Here is a 26,473-nt window from a genome sequence, read left to right as displayed (position 1 = left end):
TCTTCTCTATACTTTACGTCTTAGCCAAGTTTTGATTATGAAACACAAGAACAAGTATGTCGCAAACATCTGTGCTTTTATGCATGTACTGTTCATTCATTAAAGAATCAGCACATAAACTTGACTGTATTACATTTCATCTAAGGTAAAATACGTGGGGTTTTTTTTAGTTTCGTGGGAGAACACTAACCGAGCCGGTTCCTGCGGATCATGTCAGGAGAAACAGGCCTCAGCTTCCTCTCGGCTTTGATCTCCTCTAGGATTCGCTCATGGAGGCTCGGGGGTCTTTGAGGATGAGGCTTCAGCTTACGTGCTGCGACCTTAATACACATTAGCACAGAAATCGCAGGTCAGATAGGGGGAAAAAAACAAAACATGAAAAAGACATTTTAAAAGCTGTGTTTTGGCTGACAGAAACTCATCTGTACAAATATACTCTTGAGTAACTGGTAGACAAGCCAGAGAAGTGGTTTGTAATTTTTAGAGCCTTCTGCTTCCTGAGAGATGAATTGCGATTGTGAAGAAATAGTGACATAGTCCTTCCATTTCCTTAATTTATTATATGGTGATACAGACTTTTATGGAAAATGAGCAGAGCTGAGGTGCTCTGGGCCAAAAAAATAAATCAGATCAGAGCAGAGCATGAAATGAAGATACAAGCCAGATCTATTCCATGGCAATATTGCCAATCACAGTGTAAAGGCTGATGTATACTTCTGTATTAAAGCATGATTTCCTGTCTGAGTCATTACACAGAGAGGTGGTTTATGGGTAAGCGTGACAATCAGAGATACACTGACACGCTCGCATGCTGTCCTTCAAGAAGTACATAACTACATGTACATAACTACGATGCTTTGCGTCGACCAGCTTTCAGCCAAACGCTGAGTGGTCGTGTAGTACATTAAAAATCTCACACATAATAGTTCGCAACAGACACTGATGCAAAATGCTTTCTAACGTATCAGTTTAGACCCACGAGTGAATGTCTCCTTTATAATAAAAATCTCACCTCGGACAGCTATTCGAAATTCGAAAGCACTTAACTTCAGAAACGCTTTTGGTAAGAACTGACTTACTCTCCTTTTGTTTTTGGCTCAGAGTCTGCTCTTTTTCCCCCACTTTGTGTCTGTGCACAATGCCTTGACATGCTCAGTCGTGCAATTATCCAAATCAACCAACCATGTAGCAGCAGCGCAATGCATAAAATCATGCAGATACAGGTCAAGAGCTTCAGTTAACGTTCACATCAAATGCCAGAATGGGGGAAAAGGTGTGATCTCCGTGACTGAACTCAGTGGCATGGTTGTTGCTGGTGCCAGATGGGCTGGTTTGAGTATTTCAGAAACTCCTGGGATTTTCTCGCACACAACAGTCTCTAAAGTTTACACAGAATGGTGTGAAGAAAAGGAAACATCTAGTAAGCAGCAGTTCTATGGGCAAAAACACCTTGGTGATGAGAGAGTTCAGAGTCGAACAGCCAGACTGCTTCGAGTTGATACCAAGGCTAGAATAGCTCAAATAATCACTCTTTACAACCGTGATTTGCAGAAAAGCATCTCAGAACGCACTGTCTCATGTGACCATAGACTGAAGCTCTTGTCCTGTATCTGCATGATTTTAGCTGAATGGATAATTTCATGAATGAGCAGTTGCACAGATGTTCCTAGTAAAGTGACTGGCAAGTGTATATTAATAACTTCTTATAGATATTAGCCTGTTTTGACTGATCGCTTTTGATGGGATTAATCCAAACCTCAAAATAACTCAAAAACTTAAAAACAAGTAGCCTGTGAAAAGTTCAGGGATAAAACATGAACAGCTCCAGTGAATGAGCAGAAATGTTATTCTACACATTTTGAAGAGTTGGATTATATTAATAAAATAACAGTTAAATGGGTCACTTATTGTACAAAGTTTCAGAACCCCAGTTATATGGTAGCATTAAAATGAGAAGATTATTACAGGTCCAAAAACATGTTAAACATTTCACATTTTTAATACCGTGTTTGGGTGTATGTGTGTTTGTGTACTAACTGGATTCAGAGGAGGTCTGGAACGTATAAACTCCAGTATGACCTCATGTGCACTCTTCTTTAACCTTGGAGGAATGTCGCCATTCACCTGAAACACAGAGAGAGGCAGGGAAATAAGTCACAGGTCAGATCTCTCTCTCTCTCTATCTCTCTCTCTCATATATATATATATATCATATTAACACACTGCACAGATGGACAGGGTCGTCATAAAGAGATTTTGCTCAATAGGAAAAGAAAGTACATGTCATTTAGACCTTTGACCTAACAGGTTTGTCTGCTATGCATTCTTATGGTTCAGAGGATTGCATTGTTCGTTTACGGAATGAAACAAAAGTATTTCATCCAGACAAACAGCATGACATGACATGACAGATCTCTGCAGGCTTTTACTATTTCCACTTAATTCATTTCATATTCATTACAGAGCCTCAAACTTTCCTGTGGCAGATGCTGTTAAAATGTCCAGCCATCATCTTCTGATAAGCCGAGTAAACACTACTCTGGATATAAACACACAGCAATAAAAGTGAACCGTATCGTATAAAGGACTCCGCCTCAGCCAGTCATGCAGAGAAAAAACAAAAAAGGAAAAGTGGCCTTCCCGGTTTGACCTGAAAAACTGAAAGGTCGGAGAGTCTGTGCTTACATTCCGAGAACACGAACAGGACAAATTACAATTACATTTGCAAGACCAATATTAAATGTATCGGTAAAATAAACATTTAAATTTGCTTCTATGTGTCGTGGACATGAGGACACATCCAAATACACGAATGTAGGAATATCTTTGGGCAAAGTGGAATAAACTTAGAAGGGTGTCCTGATTAATTCATCTTCTCAGCCCATAAGAGCAGAAATTTCTCGAAACAGGTGCATAACAAGCATGATGCTCATAGAGCAGCGGCACCGATGGCGCGCCAGATGAGAGGATACGTACGTGCATTCAATACAGAATGGATCTCGTTCAAGAGCTCCTTATAGAATCGACTGTGTTTTCTACAACAGCATGGCTCGGATAGTAGTTATAAGCCACGGCAGGTTTATATTAACGCGCTTGTTCTGATGCGTTATCATTCGTACAGACGTGTGTATTAGTCGATACGCACAAGTTTTCTTCAAGGACAGGTTTATTTCGCCGTTTCGGCCGTTTGTAACGAAGTTTTCAGACGTGAAAAAGCCTTTAAGACAGAGGAAAATGTTGTTTTTGCGGTTTCTAGGTAACATGACAAGGCATTTTTGGTCTTTAATTAAGAAAGAGAAAAGAACAGAGCACGAGAACAGGAACTTGTTTCAGGGATGTACGTTAAACACATCTATAAAAGGATCAAAAGTATGACGTGCCATTCTTTAATATATTGTTTAAAATGGAATTGTTGGTATTTTTACTGAGGTCTAAGAGGAATAAAACACTATTAGATGAATAATCATCTAATAATAATCCACTTCAGGGTGGTAACACACACGGTCGGGTATCATCACGCCACCCTGTCGCTGATGACCATTTACGCATAGGTAATTTATACATAGTTGCCTCAGATGGAATGTGAGGTGTGTACGGAACGAAATGACCAAAATGCACATTCAAAGGTCAGGAAATAACAGCGTGCTCATCGCTTTGCATACAGATGAAAATAAGACCTGCCCGTCTGAATGAATGAATGAACCACGGAATCATCATTAAATTTATTATTGTCGATTCTTTTGTCTCACAGAACAAGTTTCTAGCATGACATCAACCTTTGTGTCATTTTTTTTTTTTTACGTCCGTACTCTGTATATTAGCAACACAACATAACTTTGCTTTCATGAAGTATCAAGCTAAAGCCTGGAAGCACCACCCACATACGACGTACGCACCATGACTTTGCGGAGCTTGTAGCGCTTTGAGCGAATGTCATCCATGAGCATTTCGTAGGGAGTGAGTTGGTACTCGATGGGCAGTGGGTTGTATTGGCGCTCTTGCACCTTCTTCAGCTTCACACCGTTTCTCAGGTCCCTCATCACTTGCACCCAGAAACAAGCCTGCATGGCACAGGAATGCAAACATCACCCAAAAAAGATAAAAAAGGCACATTTGTTGCCTAGTTTTATGTAGAAAAGTGTCTATAAACAACTCAGCCAACACCTGACACCTACACACACATGATACAGAGCTATGACTCACTCTAAACCTCTACACCAATACACAACACACTCACATACTGTAGGTAGCACTGAACCCTAGTCTAGTTTCTATATTTAAGCTCATTGTGGAAAGCACGGTTTTACCCAGTCGTCATTCTGCAGCTCGTTCAGGTCTTCGACAGGTTCCTCGGGAGTTTTTCCCTCCATGCGCCGCAAATTCTAAAGGGGGGAGAAAAAGGAAAAGGTGATCTGTGTGACAGGATTTAGGGATACAGCTTGCCAAAATGCATTTGTCAAATTAAGCATCCTGAGTTTTTGGAACGTGGGAGTAGGACTGATTGAGGGCTTGCTCACCATTCAACAGTCTGAACTTTTGCGACATAATCGATACGATGTTAATGTACTGTAGCATTTTAACTGCCTGAACTTCTGCCTTGGCAAATAAACCACAGTAAGTCAATTAAGAGGGCAACATTAACTGTTGTGGATGATCAACTCCAAAGATTCACCACAGCAATGTATGTGATGATGATTATGAGTGATAAAATATATGAATGTTCTACTGTATCATGATCTCCTAAAGCAGTGATCCAGCAAAGTATTACAGCAGATCGAACCGAGCACTCAACCTGATCAACGTTAAAAAAAAAAAAAACTGGCTGCAGTTCAGCGAGTCCATTTTCCTAAAGCCTCCATAGATCATCTGCTGCATTTATGCAGTTTATTTAACTGAAGGCAGCTCATTGAAAAAGGGGAAGCATTTTCACAAACTTTCACAGATTTCATTTTTCTTGTCTCAGTAGTGATGTGACAACGTGGCGAAAACAGAACATTTAAAGATGACTGGACATTACGGCAACACATCGATTAATGCTACACGTTTCAAGGCAGTTCATTTCAAGAGCACTCGAAACACATGCAGCAGTTCACTTCAGTACAGGATATAGTTTTCCTACCACAGACTCATGTTTCATCAGAAACACTGCAGAATGGTGAGCATTCGTCACTTCACATCACTCCCACTAAGGGGATTCACAGTGAAACCCTGAGAGACAGAGACTGCCAATTCACTGGCTTCACAGCTCCTCCATCAATATTTAGCATCTCTGCTGTGTCTTTTCTTCTTTCTCTAAAGCCATGGCAGTAGATTCCATCTCGCCCACATGTGCCTCTGGGCTGCGATCCGCATTCGTGATGCAACCCGAGATCGGTTTGCTAGTTTATCTAACGTAGTCATAATATTTGGTTTGAATCACATGGTGGGTCATACATTAGTGATTGCTAGTCATACACTAATCTCCTTCCACACTGGCTATAAAACCCCTTATGGTTTACTTTATGGCTGATGTTACGTGAAGGAATTCAATGCGGTCTGATTTTGTAAATAAATAAATAAATAAGACTTTTTGATCAAGTTATTACAATCTACTACATCCTTCACTACAACTTGCATGCAGGTTTCAGACAACTTAAAAACAGCATTTAAATGTCCCAGATCACCATAACTACAATTTATGTTATAATATCATTAAAATACTTCAGAAACCTTATTATCTTTGTATTAATGTGTAAATTAGAGCTGGGAGTTATAACAATATTATTACTATTCAGTTATAAATATTTATTTAATTCTTATAAATAAAAATTTTAAATAAAATGTACTTATGTATTTTTGACACACTTCATCTGAATGAATAAATTGTTAGTAACGGTAATGTTTTTTTTCTTAGATTCAATGTTTCAAAAATGATTTCAAAAAATGAAGTCGCCCTAATATACTCAGACATTTTTAAGATTTAAGTGCTTACAGACATGCCAACTTGGTATCGTTTGGTTCTGTGCAATACTGAGTCATTTCAAGGCTACTCAGTGAAGTACTGTAAGCAGAACTCTGTTAGGCAAGAGACAGAGTTGATAGATAGTTTTAAAATAGGCCGAGGCGACACACCCAGCACACACAAACCCATGACGTGAGCGTGGATGAGAGACTCCTTGGTGTCTGTGTTGGGAGTAGTCATGAGGGCACATAATGGGCCAAGCCCTTGGCAAACAACTGTTGGAGTGGTGGAGGGAAAACCTCACACTAATCCAGGCTGAAGAATTTTAACCCCAGGTGGGATAGAGAGGCGAGCTTTACACTAGTCTGACTCACACGCTAAGCATGCTGCTTCCCTTCTTACCTAGAGATGCAAAGAATTCCACAGGAAGTACTAATGATGGTCTTGAAAGACAAAATGCTGTGAAATTATTTCGATTTCATATTTGTTGAATTCTCAAATAGGACATGGTGGGTTCATTATCTGTAACAGCACCTCTGACAGCAGTTCCAGCTGTGATTCAAATTTATATTAATGCGCACATTTTCACACGTTATCTTTTCTATCGTAACAACTCATACACAGAGACTTTTATGGTGGACATTCCACATAATCTAAACCTAATAATAAACGGAATATTAAAAGTTGTTACTCAACAAAGAAAAATGCACAAACGTTGAGATGGCGAAGCTTTCTGCAAGTAGATGTTTATGTAACATGTATGGAAGGAGTCTCCAGTGTCAGTGCTTTATAACGTTCAGTATTTTTTCCACCATGGGAAAGTTTTCAGGACTTTCCAAATTCTCTGTAACGTAGCAAGTAACGTTGTTGGGTTTGTTTGGTTTTTTCCTATCACTCTCAGGAAAGAGAAAAAGAAGCTGGTGAGGAAACGACTGTTTATAGTGAGTGATAACAGGAACGAACTTGTCTCGTGGACGTTCCACAGCGTTAAATGTTTAAAAACAGATTTAAAAAAATAATAACTCGCTAACAAATTGCTGTGCTCTAAGAGGAATATAATGCTTCAGGAGATGCTGCAACTATCGATTAGTTGGCCGATTATTTTTTCCCCGATTAATCGATTAATTGGATGGGGGAGCAAACTTTCAGTACCATTTTTATTTATTTAAAATAAAATCCACAAACTGAGTGTTACAAATATAAACTTCAGACTAAAACGTTACTCAACTGTTTGTCCAATTATATAAGACTGAAAAGAACCCAATATACACACACGCACACCAGAATATTCATTTATTCATATATATTATTCATTTAGGACTGTAGATTAATTATCAGTGCTTTTTGTGTATCCATAAAAATAATGCATAAATACTTATATAATATTAACTAATTATATAACTAAGTATATAAACAGTAAACTGAAGAAAGTCATTGTCAGTGACTCTGGGTATTAGGCTAAAGCTAGCGGCGTAACATTACACGCGTATGACGTCATGCGCCGTCGACTAGGAAGCGGCTCATACTTCCGGTTAGTAAAATAAATGCTAGTGTTCTATTTGAGATGATATTACCTTTCTAAAATTCATACACTAGATGGTGGAGTACATAGTGTAAGTGTATAGTACGTCATTTGGGACACGACTTTAGTATTTAATCTCCCAAGTGTGTTTTCGGAACAGAAGTAACGTAATGAGCAAACGCACCCCGTGCCGCGCCAGACCAACTAATCCATAATGAGATTCGTTGACAACGATTATTATCGATTAGTTGTTGCAGCGCTAATGCTATGTTAAGAAAATAATCCAAATCAGGGTGGCAGCAGTAACACATTTTCCTTGATTACTTTCCTATTTCCAGGACGCCTTGTCGTGTTTTAATCCTTATGAAAAAAATGTATGTTCTCTTACCTTAATTTAATTTTGAAGGAATAATCTCAATGTCTGTCATCACCCCTTTATGTAACATCCAGACACATTAAACAACTTTTTGGGCTAAATAAAGATTTCAAAATAATGTAGAATCTCTTATATAATTTGGATTTTTCAAACATACCACAGTTCCTATCGAGAGTATAGTTTGGAAACAGTTGTCCTGACATGCATTTTTTTCTCAACTGATGCAATGCTGAGTAACTGGAGGTTGTCATAAAAATCAGTTATAAAGAATAACCTTTTAAATCTCTTACCGACCCTCACTACAGGAAGCACAGCTCTGTGCTTTAAAGTTCTTTTTCTAACTTCACTTTTTACCTCTCTAGCCGCCTACAAATGAGTGTTGAGCGAAGTCCGAACGTAGGACGGGAATGATTTTAGAAGGTATACATGGGGAAATGTTGCAGTGTGCAGACAGAAATATAACAAGGTCTAGAGAATCACCTCTCTGGCATTCTTGATCTTTTCCAGGAAGGTCCGGAGTTCCTTGGTCTCGGCGTACAGCGCTCGGCACACAGCCTGGTAGTGGTTGGGAGCGTCTGATGGACTCGGGAGGTGGGATGTGCACAGCTGAAGAAAGAAAATGATTGACACACTCAAATCTATGATGAGATCCATCGTTTTGATGTAATGAGGAACAGATGAGAACGACTCTAATCAAACCCTTACACTTGACACATATTGAGTTTTTCCTCTACAAGTTCAGTGTTAAATATATATTACTGTAGTTTTTGATAACTGAAAGCGCACAGCTCATATGTGGGTTCAATATGGGGGGTGGGAGGGGGGAGAAGAAGAAGATCTGTTCAGGACAACGTGAAATAAAAGTAAGAATTGTCTTGCTAGGAAAAATCATTTGATGGTGAATGCTAACAATTAATTAATCTTCTAACTATGTACACTAGCTCAATCACAATTTGTTCAGATAGACAAGCTGTAACTAAACTATTCTCATGAAAACCCAACCCAAAGCCAAGGACTGGCAAGTCTAAACATAGACTGCACATGAAACATTAAAACAACAAAAAAAAAATCATAAACACCTCCAACTGGCCAAATGACATTTTTGCGCACACCTAACCCTGTGCTCCGCCTTGTCCAGGAATGTCTGAAATCTTTTTCCCCAAGAGCTCAAGTATCAGGGAATGTCACTGCTCACAAACAGCAGCGTTATTGACAATGGAAATGATCTTTACACCCTTTTCTGCTGTCTGTTTTGTTCCAGGAAGAGCTGCTCACTTTAAAATACGTTCACAACCATGTGTCTGTATGCATGAAAAACACAAACCAAGATGAGGAAATTAAGATCCTCAATCAATTGTCTTGAGTTCTTGCTTCCTTGTTCAGCGTACACGATCCCACTGATCTTCATAGTGCAACAGTGACTCGGTAATTCCAGCCACATCACCCACGTCTGTCATTCTGTTTTAAATGCGTGTAACGTAGCACTATAGGCCTCGCTACCTCGTTTCATCATTATTGTAATTAAAATAAAGCCGGCTTTGACTTTAAGATTATCGCTGTCTTGTGTCACTCGATTGGAGAACTAAATGCCGATATACAGTTAATTCAATTCAACTCGGATCACTTGTATACAGCCTTAAAAACCCAGTATACACAACCTTGTGTACATAACACACTTTTCCCACCACGCTGCACGGTTTATTGAGCAAACAGGTTCAGCCACAGTTGAGGCTTCTTATTACTTTACAGAAAAAAACAAAACCGACTCGATTAGAGCATGAGTGAATAACGAATAGCTGAGGAGGATCTGAGAATGCAACATTTGCGTTAAACTGGAGAAGAAGCACACCCCCACCATATGCCATGAATGTTGTGAATAGGTCTGGCATACAAAATCAATGCAGCACAGCATGACCCATTTTCATTGCTTTATGAAAGACAGCACCCAACATACAAGATCAAAATAAACACCTAGAACTGTAGTCCTTTAAAAATAGTATGTGGCAATTCAAATGAAAGATGACATTGTGAAAACCCAGAAAGAAAAACCTCAAATTTACCACGAGCATATATCAGTGGACGAGATGGCTCCATGTTAATCATTACTGCTTGAGCTGATATTTAACGGCAGAATTATTGGAATTTATAAACAACCAGATTATAAGTTTATATCCAAACTTATACCACACTTAGTTCTGGTCCACTCATTTGATTGGTCGAGCAGTGGTCCAAGAGTGCCTACATTTCCTACAACCGCCACGTAAAATTCCACTTCCTAGTTCAAAACCGTTACTACAGTAGAGCTAGCGACATCAGAACACATAGCTCAAAATACTTTTCAGGAATATAACTTTTTGACTTGAAATATTAAAGCTCGACAGACGAAGATGAAAAGGAAGAAGGGACGCCGATTTCACCAAGAGCACCTTGAACGGTAAATCAACACGAGATAGCTAGCCAGCTAGCCGATGTGCTATAAAGTGAGTGTGGCTTCGCTGGGATCTATTTCCACTAGTGGAGCAAAAATAAACAAACATTTGTGCCCTATTGTGTCTGAAATGTCAGTAACTTGATATTAATTCCTTGATTATACAGTCTGTACAGGATTTCACACAGGAGGTTTTATTTTGTGATTGCTGCAGCCAAATATGCATGCTGCAGCCAAATATGCATGCCAGACATGCACCCCCCCCCCCCCCCCAAAATAGTTTTGTACGCTGTTTCGCGGTGATGTTTGTTGGTAAATGAGACCTTTTAGCTGTACTCATGTTCGACGCACGAAAATCAAAGAGCGTTTTGGCTGAACGTGCGTTGTGATGACGTCACATGACACATCTTGCCCCAAATCTGCAAAATTTGAGAAGTTGCAAGTTCCTCAGAATATTGCGGAGTTTGCTTGAGTGTGTGTTAATTTCTGTAATCGCAAAATCGTGAAATCCTGGAAGGACTGATTATAGGTCATGCGGGTTTATTGAATATCGGCATAACTGTGATTACCGAGAGCGCTCAGCCTGCCGCTTTGTACCTACACCGAATCACAGCCGTGGCGATATTCAGTAGAACCTCATGATTGCGAGTGCGATATTACTTAAATACAAAATAGTAAATGTGTACACTTCACCCCAAATAAAAAATATATTTAAAAAAAAAACAACAAAAAAGGAGATAATCAAATCAATATACTTGTCTGCCTGAAGAGGAACACAAAATAGCTCAATATATAAAAAACAGAAAATGATGGACTAGTCTCTATATGATAAACACTGAAAAATAATACTAAATGGTGACACACAACCCATTTCACTTTTATTACTGAACGACCTGCTTATTATTAATCCAAATCCTTTTCTACTGGCTCACGAGACTAAAGTTTGTGGATTGACAGCTCACCTAGATGAAGTCTAGGTCTAACATACTGAAAGTAACCACAAATGCGTCTTTCGCATCATTTCACTGTCAGTGAATTGGCTTTTCCACAAGGAGAATTTTACTCACGTTAGGTCTGACCGCTGTTGGTCAAAACTGTACATGCTACAGCTGAACCATAGATGTTGGCACCTCTGCATTTGAATATTAATGAGCCTATAATAATGTGTCCAGTTGTCCACTATAGCCTCAGATTCCTGTTCTTGGCTTGACATGAGTGGAACCTGATGCGGTCTTCTGCTGTTGTGGCTAATCTGACACAACAGTGGACATGTTCTGCATTCCGAGATGCTTTTCTGCTCACCACGTTAGTAAAGGGTGAAGCCTGTCAGCTCTGACAAGGCGGGTCTATAACTTCGGACCTGTCTAATCAACAAGGTGTTTCTGAAGGAAGTGTATAAAAAACAATAAAAACAAAACAACATAAAATTTTATACATATATCATCAGATTTTAAATTTTGTGCAATTATTATGAACAGTTGGTGTTTGGTTTGGAACTGGGCTATTGAAATAAAACACCATCACATCCTGAATCAAAATGAAACTCGTCAGGTGCCTAGAGATTCCCAGCTCTACTCGGCACAGTTGCACACACTGGGCCTTAAATCGTAAAGGGCTTCTCTCAAACACGATCTTTTCATTTTTCACCTAGCTCTGTTGAATGAAATATCCATTACCGTAATGATGTCTCGGTAACCTCGTATGCTCGAGACATCCGTCTGCTCTTCCTCTCCCTCGTCCTCCTCCTCGGTGGCTTCGTAGCCCTCATCGGGGCAGGTGTCTACCTCTGTGTCGCCCATGTTGGTCATGAGGTCGATGAGCTGCTCGAGGGGAGGACTGAGCTCCCGCTCTTCGTTCTCCTTCAGCCCATAGTCCAAAGCTTTGTAAATCATAATGGCCAGAGACTCGATCACCTACAACACACAAACACACATGGGCAAATCAACAGAATGGACAAGAAGGTGATACAAATCTGTGACAGAACTTAAACAACAGAGTGGATACAGATAAAAGAACCAGATAGAGGGTTAAATAATCCACTCATATAACGAGACTGAAACTTTATGGGCGTTGCACCCATATGCCCACTTCACTGCCCATCAGTGTGTGTTTATCTAGACACAAAGATGTCCTCTGTTACCATCATGTGCCATCAAGCAGTCAAACCAGCACGCACGTTGTACTAACACAATCAATTATCTCAGCGAGGGTGAGGCTATTTTTGGTGTGGAAGTGGTTAAACTGCACATTTGATAAAACCCAAGCACACACAAACACACACACACACACAGACATGGAGCAGAAAACCGGTGTGACATTCCCTACCAAAGAGCAATCAGTTCCAGTTAATGAAATTGTGCTTTGAGAACAGGGCATGTAAGGTGAAGCGAGGGATCTTGTCCAACCTGCATGGGGAAAATAGCCAAGTCCCAAACACTGGCCTGCTTAAAGTAGGGCGCTTTTCTCAAAACGTCCTCTATAAGAGCCACAACTGCTGCACTTCATTACAGAACGAATCCAATGTTGCGAGACAGTTTTCAAAAGTTAAAACTGGTCTAAATATTTGTGGAGAGTTTGTCCCCCACATAAAAAAATAAAATAAAAATAATCGTAGCACTAAGGTGTGTACAACAAACTACTACCACGTTTCACGTTTCCACAGCCGAAACATTGGCCAATGACGTGCTGATGTTTTTTCGACTCTGCAAACGAAATACCAACAAGCAATCGTGCTGAAATACTAAATCGCATTTAGATCAGCGGTCCAGCCCAAGCATGTTATCACTGCTCACAAACAAAAGCCTGTGCAACTTTTTTGTTTTTAAAGGGAGTAGCCGAAAAGGAAGGGCAAGCAGGGTGTATGCCTACTGTGAGAAACATGCTTCTGACAAAAACACATGTGACACACACAGTGCAATTTCCTAGGACTCGTTTGAAGCAATGCTTCGTACACAGTGCTGAAGTTAATCCCCCAAAGAACAAAAATAAATACCACTGGTGATTTAGCATTGCATAATCTAATCCGTCTAATCTACCGTGATGTCCGTCTATGTGCATGTTCTCGGCTTTCGAATTGATTTCTCATCACTGGATGCTGTCCAGGGAATCGCAGAGCTGATGAAGACAAGCACAGGTCTCTTTACATCACTGGTTAGAGTAGCAGGAATGCTAGTGTGGTGACTGTAGAATTATTCAGTGAGGTTCACAGCTGACAGCTCTTATGCACTTACTATACTACACTAGCTGTTAAAGGAAACATATACATATGTTGTATTGTATGGAAGGATTCTGGAGCTAATTTGTTAACGGTTAAACTGTCATTTCACTATTCCTGTGAGAAGTTAGAGGTTGGCAGGTTTCCAGTCAAGTTTTGTTGCTACCTCCTAAAATCTACATCTCTTCTCACTCACCATTTTAAAGCGTATGTTAATAAGAAATCCAACATAGAAGGTGTGGAGAGAGCAAATGTTTGACTCAAAGGTCCAGGATGCAACGCACCAGAGCAGAGACTTACGGCTTGACTAGTTAGTGATCCACGAGATGGCGAGCGCAATAGGACTGACAGCAGTAATACCATGAAAATAGCTTTGAGAGTTGAATTGTTTGAGAATTTCAATGTGTATGGATGAGACAGCTGGACAAGTTAAAGGACTAAAACACTGCTGCACTGGTCTCTTTGGATAGAGATGAAGCAAGGGCTAAATCCAATTGGCGCCAATATCTTTGGGTAAATCAAACGGCATTGTGGGTTATGTAAGAAACTTTTAACCAACAATCACCAACATGTCAGTTCACTCCGAAGGTCATTACAAAATAAATCATGGACTCCAAAGGGAACCACATTGTAAAAAGAATTTTCCTTGAACTAATCAGCAACAAGGATTCATATAAGGAATCAAATTATGCTGGGCGTCAATGAATTAGAGACCAAAATCCACAGATACTCTGAAAGAGGCTCGATTTCCATCATGAAGGAATGCACCTGAAAGCACCTGAACCATTCTGTCTCCATTATTTCCATTATTTCCAGCCATTACATTAGTGATGATGAAGTTGCTGTATCACCTTTATTACAGAACTGGAGCAATGATTAACTTGAATCAATTTCCCTACAAATGTGACTGAGCAAATGATAAACTTCTTTATTCAACCTTGAAGTCATTTGCAATTCACTAACTCCAGATCTAATCAGCTCCACATAGCTGCATTAAAACCAACTGCGCAGATTCTACTTTAGGAGCTTGATGTTTGATAAGAAGTTGGACGCGGTTGGGGCTCAGGTGGTAGAGCGGGTTGTCCACTAATCGTAGGGTTGGCGGTTCGATCCCTGGCCCACATGACTGCACATGCCGAAGTGTCCTTGGGTAAGACACTGAACCCCAAGTTGCTCCCGATGGCAAGCTAGTGCCTTGCATGGCAGCTCTGCTACCATTGGTGTGTGAGTGTGTGTTTATTTGAATGGGTGAATGAGAAACAGTGTAAAGCACTTTGTAGAACCGCCAAGGTTAAAAGCGCTATATAAATGCAAACCATTTACCATTTGGACGCAGGGATAAGTCAAGGATGGACGAATTTATTACCTAAGCCACTAGGCAAGTAAAAGCTCCAACGTGCTGCTAAGATCGATGTTTGGTTGCCTAACAGACTAAGCTAAAAAAGTGCTAGCAAATGTAACGCAATAGCATAAGGCCACCTAGTTAGCTAGCTAAGTACATTAATACAGATTTAGGAAATTAAATATGATCATTATCCTTTTGTAACAAGGTTTCTAACGTGTTATGGTGTTTGTGCCATCGACCTGAACATTTCAGCTATGAGATATAGTGTTCTGTACTAACATTGTAAGTAACCTGTATTGTTCAAGTCTAGCTAGTGTCTTTATTTCAATTTGAATGTGTGTTGAGCTAGCAGGAGCATTGTACGACAGCTTTACACAAGTGTTTCCACATACCCACATGTTCCTGATTCTGAAAAGATTATCTGTACATCCATCCATACATACATTTTTCTGTACCACTTATCCTACGCAGGGTCGCAGGGAGCCTGAAGCCTATCCCAGAGAACTCTGGGATCAAGGCGGGGAACACCCTGGACTGGGTCCCAAAACATCTCAGGGCACAATCACACACATACACACACTCACACACAAGGGACAATTTGGAAATGCCAATCAGTCTACAGCGCATGTGATTGGACTGGGGGAGGAATCCGGAGTACCCGGAGGAGACCCCGCGGGGAGAACATGCAAACTCCACGCACACAGGAGGCAGGACTTGAACCCCCAACCCAAGAGGAGTGAAGAAAACATGAAAGTCAATAAAGAGTAGGATTTGTTTTATTTTTTTCTGGTTGAATCGAATTGTCTGCTGGGCAACTAGGAATAATAATGATTTTTTTGAAAAACTAATAGCCCGGACATGAAATCTTACTTGTGACTCCATATTTTCAAATCTGAGGTGTTGTGTCACCCTCAGGTTTTTTTTTTGTTTTTTAATAAAAATATCCCAATTCTCAAGACAAAAAGGCACAGGAACACCCTCGCCAGCTGTGCAGTATTTTTAGCCCAGTGTCATGGTCAGTGGGTAAATGATTCAGTGCTATGAAATGGAGAGAAATTTTCCAGCACGCCTGCACAAACTCTAAAGCAGTACTGCTTTCTCTACATAGGAAAATCATAGCTCGGTGGGGGGGGGGGGGGAGCACTTAGTCCCTCATGAACTGTATGCAGCAAACCATCCACTGAGTGGAGGAAAGATCTGGTTCATTCCCAGACACCGCTTAATGCTTTGTGTCATGTCGTTTTTCCAGGCATACTGTAGTGTGAATTATGAATTATAAAATTCAAAGTCATATCGTGTGAAATGCCCAGCCCGAGTGTGCGTGCTGTACAGTCGAGAGAGAAACCAACTGCATCACAGACCATTAACTAAGAAAGAACACTCTGTCTCAGAGAACACATAAAACAAGCTGAGGGAAACTTCCTTCTTCAATCATACAATTTTACTTCAGGGCCTTGTGACTCAGACGTAATGAGTACAGAACAGAAAAACAGAGAAAGAAAGAAAGATAGGAACATAAGAGGCAATGACTGAGGGAGGATCATGATGAGATGGGATAAAAACTGTCTGACACTTATATATATATATATATATATATATATATATATATATATATATATATATATATATATTTATTTATTTATTTATTTTAGCGGATAAGTACAGCAAGGTCATTTAAGTCCTCAGAGTCAAGACAAATTTCAAAAATACCAAAAATAAAAAAGTGTTATCTGTAGGAGGAATGCTATCTAGCATTATGTAATCTCTTTGCTAGTCAGTTTCAGTCATGTGAGCATTCGGGACTGAATTTCTGGTTTTGATGCACTATGTGAACGTACCAAGAGGTGAAAGATGGCTAAAATTACTCACCATACTTCAGAGGAGAATAAACGGTATTAATTATATACTGATTAAAATAAAGATAAAAAGATCCTTATGTACCTTGTCCTGCACTGTTGGTCCCAATTAAACTTCAACAGAAAACTTCCCAAATTTGGGTTTTATCTCATACTCGTCCCCTCTCCATATTCAGGAGAGCCTCAAAGCATTTAACAGCACAGAAACCAATCACTCTTCACATCCAAGTGGCTAATTGATGCTGGGTTGTTTCATCATGAGGAGAAGAAACTCAATCATCTAACTACTGCTAATGTTACCAGGACTTGCTCCCAAGACAAACTTCCTTGTTGAAGATGCACTGTATGTAGTAGAGTAAGTGTATTAGAGCAATCGATTATTAGTGTAAATCAACGTGAATCTTTTTAATGAAGCACAGACAAAATCAGTCATACTAAAGTGTAGTTTTGATTTATACAACAGTTAGTTCCGCTTCACTAATTTGATTGGTCGAGCGGTGTTCCAAGAAAGCTTATGTTTAGTATAAAGGCCCGTTCACACCAAGAACGATAACTATAAAGATGACTATTACGATAACTGCATTAGTGTCCACACCAGCACACGATATCTTTCTGTTTATTCCAAGTTATGTCGTCTGCTGCTTTAAATGCTCGAGCTCTTTAAAGCAGGATGGATTCTAATTGGCTGGCGATGTGTTTATCGTTCATCAGCTGGGAAAAAAAATCGTTCTGAAAGTGATTCTCTGTGCCGTTATCGTTAGAGTTGTGAGCTAGCTAGTGATCAGTGTGAGCTAGCTAGCCGACGTACTATAAAGCTTCTTCGGGATCTGTTTCACTCGACTCAATTCAATTCAGTTTTATTTGTGTAGCACGTTTAACAATGGACATTGTCTCAAAGCAGCTTTACAGAAACATATAAACATGGGATACAGATTTTAAGTGTGTGAATTTATCCCTATTGAGCGAGCCGGTGGTGACAGTGGCAAGGAAAAACTCCCAAAGATGATATGAGGAAGAAACCTTGAGAGGAACCAGACTCAGAAGGGACCTCATCCTCATCTGGATAACAACAGATAGTGTAAAGGTAAAGGAAAGTTCATTATGGTTTTTATATGAAGTCTTTGTTGAACTAGTCCACTGTTCACCAAAGGAGACTTGAGTGCAAAACTGCATGTGGGAATTGCATGGCATGTGGGAACCGTAGTCCCAGCAACCACAGTGAGAATGCCCACTCGATATTAATTTCTTGTTTACAGAACTGTAGTATAAAATCAATATCACACTCGCAATTATGCGGTTATACTGAATATCGGCACGGCTGTGATAACCTATTGCTTAACGTTCTAAGCTAAGAAGGTTCCAGTGAAGAGAAACATGTTAAATATTATAGGAAATTTTCATATCAACATATTACAGCCATTAAATCCTAGAAATAATCATGAGGCTACCGTTTTCCCCTCTATTCAGAGACACCTAGCACAATGCAGACACACAGAAGGCCTGAGTTATGTTCACATGACATCACTGCTCAGAGTCAAAACTCGGGTTCATCCAGCGCCTCGCCGCATCATACGGCCACTCAGACAGAACAATGTGCTTTTTTTTTTTACATAATCACCTGACATCATTTCCAGTTAATCGTTCGCATTTTCCCCGGTCATGGGAATGAATGACCACTTCAGTTCATAGCACTAATATTTCACTAAAGAGTATACTGCTTCAAAACTGTAACAGAGTAGATATTTAGTCCAGTCTTTGTCTGGGCAGGAAAAAAAATGGATTTGAAATTTTCAGCTGTAATCTCCATTTTAAACCATTCATTCTCTACCAAACCCACACTCTGAGAAGTTCCAAGGTTCAAATTATATACACACACACACGCACACACCAGCATACTGCTCTACTTTGACTATTAAGTTAGCATGGCTGTGCCTTTATACTGAGTCAGCTGAGAAATATACACAACAGTATGAGCATATAGGATCTTCACAGAGTTTAGCCCATTTGGACAGAAACTAAACTGAACAGCGGGGTGCAAATCGAGCCACAAGACTGCTGTGTTCTGGATATTTGAACCTATATATTTGAATCTATATATTTGAATCTATATATTTGCATTAGGCGAGATTTGTTGAAATTTGTCAAGAATAGGTTGGTTATGGATGTAGAGCCGAACAGGATTTGAATGGGGTTTTTTTTTTTAACTCCTTGAACCCACCCCCATTTCCACGGATGTACACAAAGCTCCGCCCCCAGAACCTCTGGCTCAAGTATAGTTACGCTGCACTCGAGGCATATATTTGTAAGTTGCAAATTTCTACAAGTTATGTAATTGTAAGTTATAACCGATAAAAACCACTGAAAATGCCCCCTCAATTCAAATTTAAATCTTCTCAGCTACCAATTCCTTCTTTGTTTAAGGAGTGACGTCAAATCAGTATGGCCGCTCACAAAGCAGTATTGGCTTTAGATCAGTTAATACAGACACGATACTAATCACGGTCTTGAGAAAGTAAATCATCAACGTTAGAGCTGTCACTAACTTTACCCAGCTAGCTTGTTGCTAAGCTATTTGCTGTTGTCCGCTGGCTAGCTTGTTGCTAAGCTACACGCGACTGTACTGCATTTCGAATCCAAAGTGTTGCATAAATGTTTGAAGTTCACTATGGTAGGCCAGTACAAATAGCTGCTCAGGCCTGTAACTGTATATATGCAGTTAAGGAAGCTTTTTATGAGCTTTACATGCTCTGACAGAGCAAACAGAAGCTTTAAGCGCCAGTATTAGCCTTAGCATTGCTAATGTTACACACTAGGACATTCAACTGCTTGAAAGAAAAAGAGAAAGAAAAAAAAACAGTGGACCTATTAGAAAATGCTAGAATACACATAGTGCACAGGAAAGAAGTGTTGCCTTGGCTGACATCTCAAAGTTCAGAAAGGGGGGCATTGCTAGTGCACTTATGGGGGGGGGGGTGTTAAAAAAATCAACGAGCCCAAGAGGAGAGATTTTGACAGCGTGGCACAAATCCACACTCGGCTGAGCTCCTTGAACGGTTTTATGTAAGAGTGGAGTGGATGTTTGATCCCCTCAAGGATGCCTCACTGTCCCGCATACAACTGAAATGGTACGGACAAATTCTCAGCCAAGCTTTTTTATTCAAGGACCTTTCAGTTCGTACACAACCCCAATGATACAGATCTGCTCTCTGTTGTAACGAATATCTCTTTCCGCCTCACCTTGAGGTGACCAAACCGGAGTCAAAATCTGTTCATCTCTTGCTTTTCTGCAAACCCCAGTTTCAATTTTATAACAACACAAGTTAAAATATGGATCTGCAAATTAAAAAAATGACAATTTTAAGTAATTCCTAAAACTTGGGGATTGATGGGGAGAAGAGCCAGAGATTAAACACTCAATCAAACTCTCTACATCCTGTCAGAGGGGGAGGTGATGGTGGGCTTCCGAAACCTAAACCTATTCGTCTCACTCCACTGACGCTGGCCCTGGAGGTCCTCTGGGAAAGAATGTGATGGCTTTATGAGACTGACTGCTGGCCAAACCTCCACAATCCACTCAATATAAACGCACCTTAGTTCCGTAATGAGGCTTGAGTAGTCCGTGTAACCAAAGGTGCATTCCTACTAGACTCAACAATGAATTAATACCCTGCTGAAAAACCCAGCTTGGTCTGCCCAGCTACCAGGGCAAAAAAACAGGTCAAGCCGGTGGACCATCTCTACCAGCTGAGAAGTTTTTAGGTATTTTCCAGCTTCCTTATGACTGAGAAATTGTCTAACGGCCTTAATGTTACTGTCTGTAGAACAACCTGTCTACAATGTTGCATTGGTAAGAGTAATTCAGAAACTGTTTCCATCGATCAGCACTTACCAGCTGGGATAGAGGGTCTACCAGCTTGAGCAGCATAGCCTGTATTTTGGCAGATGGTACTCTGGTCAATCCAAGCTGGATTTTTCAGCATGGTACGAGATGAGAGATGTGAGACGAATTACACCAGGAAACAATCACTACCTTCAGACCACACAATACAACTTTATGTTCATAACAAATTTTGTTATCAGGCTTATTAAGATTTACCATTTTACTAAAAATTGCAATTATCACCCAGAAACAACAGTCTCAAAAAGACAGGAAATACACCAGAATTTCCACCATTTCAGGTTTAAGGAGCTTACGGGAAGGTATCATAACAACATTACAAGTGGTGCAGGCAGGAACTGCTTGCTGGCAGTGGCAAACGTGAAAAGTCTGTTTGGTGGTGGATTTTTAGGGGATTTTACAGTAATGTGCAGCAAACAGTAAAAAAAAATTCCCACAACAGTACATTTTCACTATATTCCTTTTACAAATCAGTGGTTTAATGTCCACATAGAAAACATTTTCACTGTTGATCTGCTGCTTCTGAAATAGTTTGAACATGTCTGAATACCGAATGATGCAAGAGAGAAAAAAACAGCACATTTAAATCAGTTTCTAATTATCACCACCATTAATATTACTCATAAAGGGATCGATTTGTCACTTTGTTGCTGTAGACCTTTTTTTTTTTTTTTTTTTTAAATCTTATAGTTCCAAATTTTTGTCCATTTTTTCTCTCTTATTGTTTATGACCAATATTTTTAATTTGTTTGTTTTTTGGGGGGGGGGGGGGGTGAATTCTTTTCAGGTAGGGCATTCATAATAAATATAGTCAACTGATGTTAAATATATGCTTGTCTAATGTTAGCTGAGGCGAAATTTATATTGACAGACCTTATTTCATATTGATGAACTCAAAAACTCGTGACGGACAGCGAGGGCACCCCATAAGTCCAGTAGAGGGTATGCGAGATTGGGGAAGGGGGCAGGGCTTCTAGGTGGTCAGTTAATATGAGAGAGTTCAAAACACCTACGCAAAATGTTTCCACATTCGTATGTCGATCGGCTCATTTTCCATTTTACTGGCGAGGAAAAGACTGCTCTTTTGGTATATTTTAGTAATCCAATCCAATCCAGTAATCCAATCCAATAATCCAATGTTAAATTGCAGAGCTCCTGCAAAACAAAAAAAACTGACATAGCCGTCTCTCACCTTAAACTTCAGAGTTATGCGATCACACACCCAAACCTCAAAGCTGTCCCCAAACAGACCAACACAAACTCAGAATTAAAGATCATGTTTGCTTCCAAGTCAGCATCCTTCCTCAGAACTCCCAATGTTGAATGAATGGCCATATTATTTTAGGACATTTTCTTGTGGATATAAACACACAATGGTTAAATCTGTACTAAGACAACACTGTGTGTACTTTTAATTCACACCATGTGCATCACACAAGCGTATGTGACCCAGTATAATCGACGTCATCCTTACTCACAAAGCATACGCGCAGTCAGCTGAGAAGGCATGAAGATCTGAGGTGAAAGAACTAGGCTTTGTGCAGTATTAGAGCAAGCGTCTGAGGATGAAATGACAACGGACCATGCCAACCTCCTAGCAAGCAAGCCGATCATTTTAACATTAGTCTCTCAAGCCAGACTTCTTGCTATTACTAGAGAGTGTGGTAATGATGGGCGTACACGACCGCATTCTATCCTGTCTATCTAGAAATCGCGTGGAAATCTCGTGTGGTCGCGGCTCACATCATGCGAGAGGTCTCACAAGCGGAGCCGAGCTGTTCACGTGTAGTTTACACCCTTCCGATATGTCAAAATTATTTGAGCACTGTCGGCTTGAATTCGTATGGTACGTGCGGTTGAACGAGCCGATTTCGGCAGTCTATCTGAAGTTGACCAATCAGGAGGCGAGGAAATCCACCAAAGAAGAAAGACGAAGACGGGACATGTAACGTCATCACGTCGAACAGGAAAACTCATCTATTACAGCCTCGTTGTGTTTATACTTCCGTTTTTTCAAACTATTCCAACTCAAACTATCCAACTTGTAAATTTCCTACAATTTATAGTATTTTCCAATGGTAGTGTTTGTGTTTTTAAATAAAAGTTTGAAAGTGGAAGCTTAGCAGTGGTGACAGTGAAGTCACGCGACCGTGGTGTAGTTCGTTTTTACTTCTGGCAATTGTATTTAGGCTTCAGAATTCAAGTTTGTGTTCATTTGAGAAGATTATCTTGATGTCTAAGAATCATAAACTTTTGTTGGTCACAGAGCTTATTTTCTGCAATAATCCAAAATCCTATTGGCTTTTTGTCGAGGGAACCAGGGTGATGCTAATTTCCGGGTTGGCCTACAAAAATACGTCATCCCTGCAGCGCTTTTTTTTTTAAAAAATAAAGGCCTCGAAAAATGAAACGATTTTCAAATAAACTGAATTTTAAATTTGAATTTGGCTCATGACCTCAAGACTGTCAGAACTCGCACTGTGTACGGCCGCCCTAACTCATCGTAGTCAAGAACAGTGCATTTTTACAGGGTGATGGTAAATTCAGATTCAAATGCAAACAACCAAGAAACAGTGTGGTGTACTATGTTTATATAACATCTTCTGTAGCAAGATTCAGATAGTCGTATAGCTCCGTATACAATATACGTTAGATGCTCTACCCAAAGACCACTGCATACTGCACTTCATTTACGCATCTTTAATAGCCGCTTTATCATGGTCAGGGTGGAGCAGGATCTGGAGTCTATCCCAGGAACACTGGGTGGGAATACAATGTGATGGGAAGCCAGTCCATATCTGGCACGATGCAAACACACATTCACACATAGGGGCAATTTAACATAGACAGTCCATCTACCAGCATGTTTCTGGGAGGTGGGAGGAAACCAGAAAACTCACACAGACATGTAAGAACATGCACAACTCTGCACATTAACCTGAACTCAGGAAAGAACCAGGAATCAATCAACAACCATTGTGAGTCCTGACCTCAACCCCACTGAACTCCTTTGGGATGAACTGGAACACCAACTGCACTGCAGACCTCCTCATCCGACATCAGTGCCCGACCTCAACAATGCTCTTGTAGCTAAAGATCATTCAAATCCCCACGGCCATGCTCCAAAATCTAGTGGGAAGCCTTCCCAGAAGAGTGGAGGTTATTATAACAGTAAAGGGGGACTAAATCTGAATAGCTGTTCAATTAAGCACATATGGGTGTGATGGTCAGGTGTCCACAAACTTTTGGTCATATATTGTATCAGCATTGCTTTGAGTTCTGGTGCTTTATGGCATTTTAAATGATTTTGGGGGGCGATCCAAGAACCTGAAACTCCTGAAAACTGGAAACCTGATTCTCTTTGTCTGAGCACCATAGCAATGGACTCTTGGTGCTTTATCCATTTGTTGCTGCCAGATGGACACTGATCTCAGATCAGTTGCGTCTTTTCTCTCCAGAGAGTAATGGCTGGCATTATCGTGGGAGAGCAGAGTCTCAGATCAGCAGGAGGCTGCCTATTGCATAAGCGCTGTCTAACAGAACAAAAAGTCCAGAGCATTCACACATTTTAGCTTTTGAGTTTGTTCAGAGAGAAAGCTATTGAGGTGAGGCCAACAATCCAGCGTGGCTGGCCATTCATCTGTTTGTAAGACGCTCGGGTTCCAGCTAAGTTCATGGGGAAAGTGGGTCAGCTCTTTACATGGTGAACACGGTCTTACCGAAAGACAAGATGGTACCAGGGAAGGATGAATCACACCAATCCTGCATTCCAATGCGATTTTCAACACTCTGTCTCATAACTCGTAATTCAGAACAATAAGAAGTGAGAATCTACATCGCAGGTGGCTACTTGCAGCACAAGAGGAGGAGGGTATTTCAGGAGCGCACATGCCCTTGGCAGGAAGTGATTTCCTTGGTGATTTACACAGTACATTTCCTTTGATCTACAGTATGTACAGGTCCAGATCAGCTTCCTAACTAACTATCTTGCCACTTTTTGGCTTAGTAAAGTAACAAAGGTATGCTGAAAAGCATGGGGTAGCTGAAGATATACTACTAAATGTTAATGTAGTCCAAGTTTGGATGGGGTTAAATTTACATGGGTTGTTGGGTTGTTTTCCTATTTCACAGGTTCACCTCTGTGATTTTATTTCTGATATCTGGGTCGGCCATAACGGTGTTTTTCTTTGTCCTCCTCTGAGGAAAAGACGAGCTGAATTCCCAACTGTTTTCACCAAACTCAGCAGTCGATTGATCATTTCATGTCCATGAACTGAAGAGGGCTTTGACTGAATACGCGTTGTGATGATGTCCCATGATGCATCTTCTTCACAGACGTCACCTTGGATTGGAAAATACAACCCGCTCATCCTGTGGTCATTTTATTGCTGACAATTTTATTGGGAGAGTTTTATCACTAAGGAAACGTGTAAAGATGTATTACAGTCGTCCCACTTCTAAACGAATCCAATCCGAACAGGTTTTAAAAGTTTGAGAAACTTGAGAACACTATGGAGAAAATCCTGTTAGGAGAGATGGCTTGCTTAAAGCGTGATGCAACTCTGTGCCATCACATGAGCCGAGACAGCGAAAGGAGACAGAGTGTCCGAGAGAGTTAGCAAAGAAGGAAGAGACGAGAGCATTACTGTACATACACAGGCCTGGGTGAGAAGAAGGATGTCTTGGCGTAAAGCTGTAATCATACAGGGTTTTCACAGACATCAGTCAGAGCAAACATTTTAGCTGCCACTTATTCTTATGCGTGACTGTTTTTGGCAAACATTTACTAACTCTCATGTCCATGCACGCTGATATATGGCAGAATGCTCGCTTGAGCACTGCGTGAATGCAGCAAAGAGATGAATGATGATCCAGTGTTTGTTTACCGTCGCAGCAGATCGCAAACAGGTCCAGGTGATGAAACACTTTATCTACCTATATGCCAAGTCAGTGACTGATAACACAGTAAAGATATTCATACTTATCACTGTTACTTTTCGCTCTGCTGTTGTTGTTTTTCCGAAAGAGACCACATACGCTTGTGTGCGAGATTGTGTACGAGAGTTGCTTTGTCCCATCTGTTCTTTCTGGATGCTTCCCAAATCTCACATTCGAGTTAGCCAACATTTTGCAGTCAAATATCAGATCACATAATCATAAATTCATTAGCGAGCACACCAGGCAAGTCAAAGCTCCAATGTGCTTGATCCAGAGTCCAACTGACCAAGCTAAAACGCAGCAACTAACATAATTGACTGCAAAAGTATGATGAGATAATTATGTACAGTAATAAAGACTTGGATATCTTGAAGGGGCAATTTTATGAAACCAAAGTTTTTATCCTCTGCTGATGAAACATCATCAAAAAGACATTGTAAAAGTCAAATAATTTGTGTGAATTAATCGAGAAATAAATCAATTCATCGTCTTAAGTGTGGTTTATAAATTAGAGCAAATATAATTTGTCAATGCCGAGATCTCACAAACTCAGCGAGAAATGACAAACCTTTTTCCACGACTCGGTTCTGCTTCTTGTTATCTAAGTGAGAAGCCTATATGTTGAAAGCGAAATCGTTCAACCTGGCTTTTTGCTGTTGTTGTTGTTGTTTTTTATCTTAACAGTGTTGCATGGAATTAAATTTGCGCCAAAAGCATTGAACGGAACTTTTCAAGAAACGGACAAAAATTTACGATGAGAAAGAAGAAAAACACTCCGACTCTGAAAGCTTAGCGAACTAAGCGTCTTTTCCGCTAATCATGGTTTATGAATGCGCTGCCAGAGTTTTCATTTACGCTTTCAAAGTTTTCATTTACGTGTGGGCGGGGCTTAACAGCGATTTACCTTCATTGGCTACTGAGATTTGGATCGACAGCTCAAGTGTCCAGCTGAGGA

General features: G+C 40.2%; 1 protein-coding gene across 4 annotated transcripts in view; it reads right to left on the bottom strand.

Annotated features, from left to right (window-relative positions):
* The window catches only part of spire1a (spire-type actin nucleation factor 1a), a 43,710-nt gene that overhangs the window by 11,847 nt on the left and 5,390 nt on the right, over positions 1 to 26,473 (bottom strand). For all 4 annotated transcript variants that reach the window (XM_053637643.1, XM_053637644.1, XM_053637645.1 and 1 more), the window contains exons 3-8: positions 11,944 to 12,180; positions 8,320 to 8,445; positions 4,308 to 4,382; positions 3,897 to 4,061; positions 2,038 to 2,124; positions 191 to 320 (exon numbers count right to left, since the gene is read on the bottom strand). In XM_053637643.1, the coding sequence (XP_053493618.1) occupies positions 191 to 320; positions 2,038 to 2,124; positions 3,897 to 4,061; positions 4,308 to 4,382; positions 8,320 to 8,445; positions 11,944 to 12,180 (820 nt within the window). The remainder of the gene's footprint in view (positions 1 to 190; positions 321 to 2,037; positions 2,125 to 3,896; positions 4,062 to 4,307; positions 4,383 to 8,319; positions 8,446 to 11,943; positions 12,181 to 26,473) is intronic.

This window comes from Ictalurus furcatus, chromosome 12, assembly GCF_023375685.1.
Source record: "Ictalurus furcatus strain D&B chromosome 12, Billie_1.0, whole genome shotgun sequence".
Taxonomy (NCBI): Eukaryota; Metazoa; Chordata; class Actinopteri; order Siluriformes; family Ictaluridae; genus Ictalurus; species Ictalurus furcatus.
The sequence above is the reverse complement of the archived record's forward strand: the minus strand, read 5'-3'. Positions and strand labels throughout refer to the sequence as shown.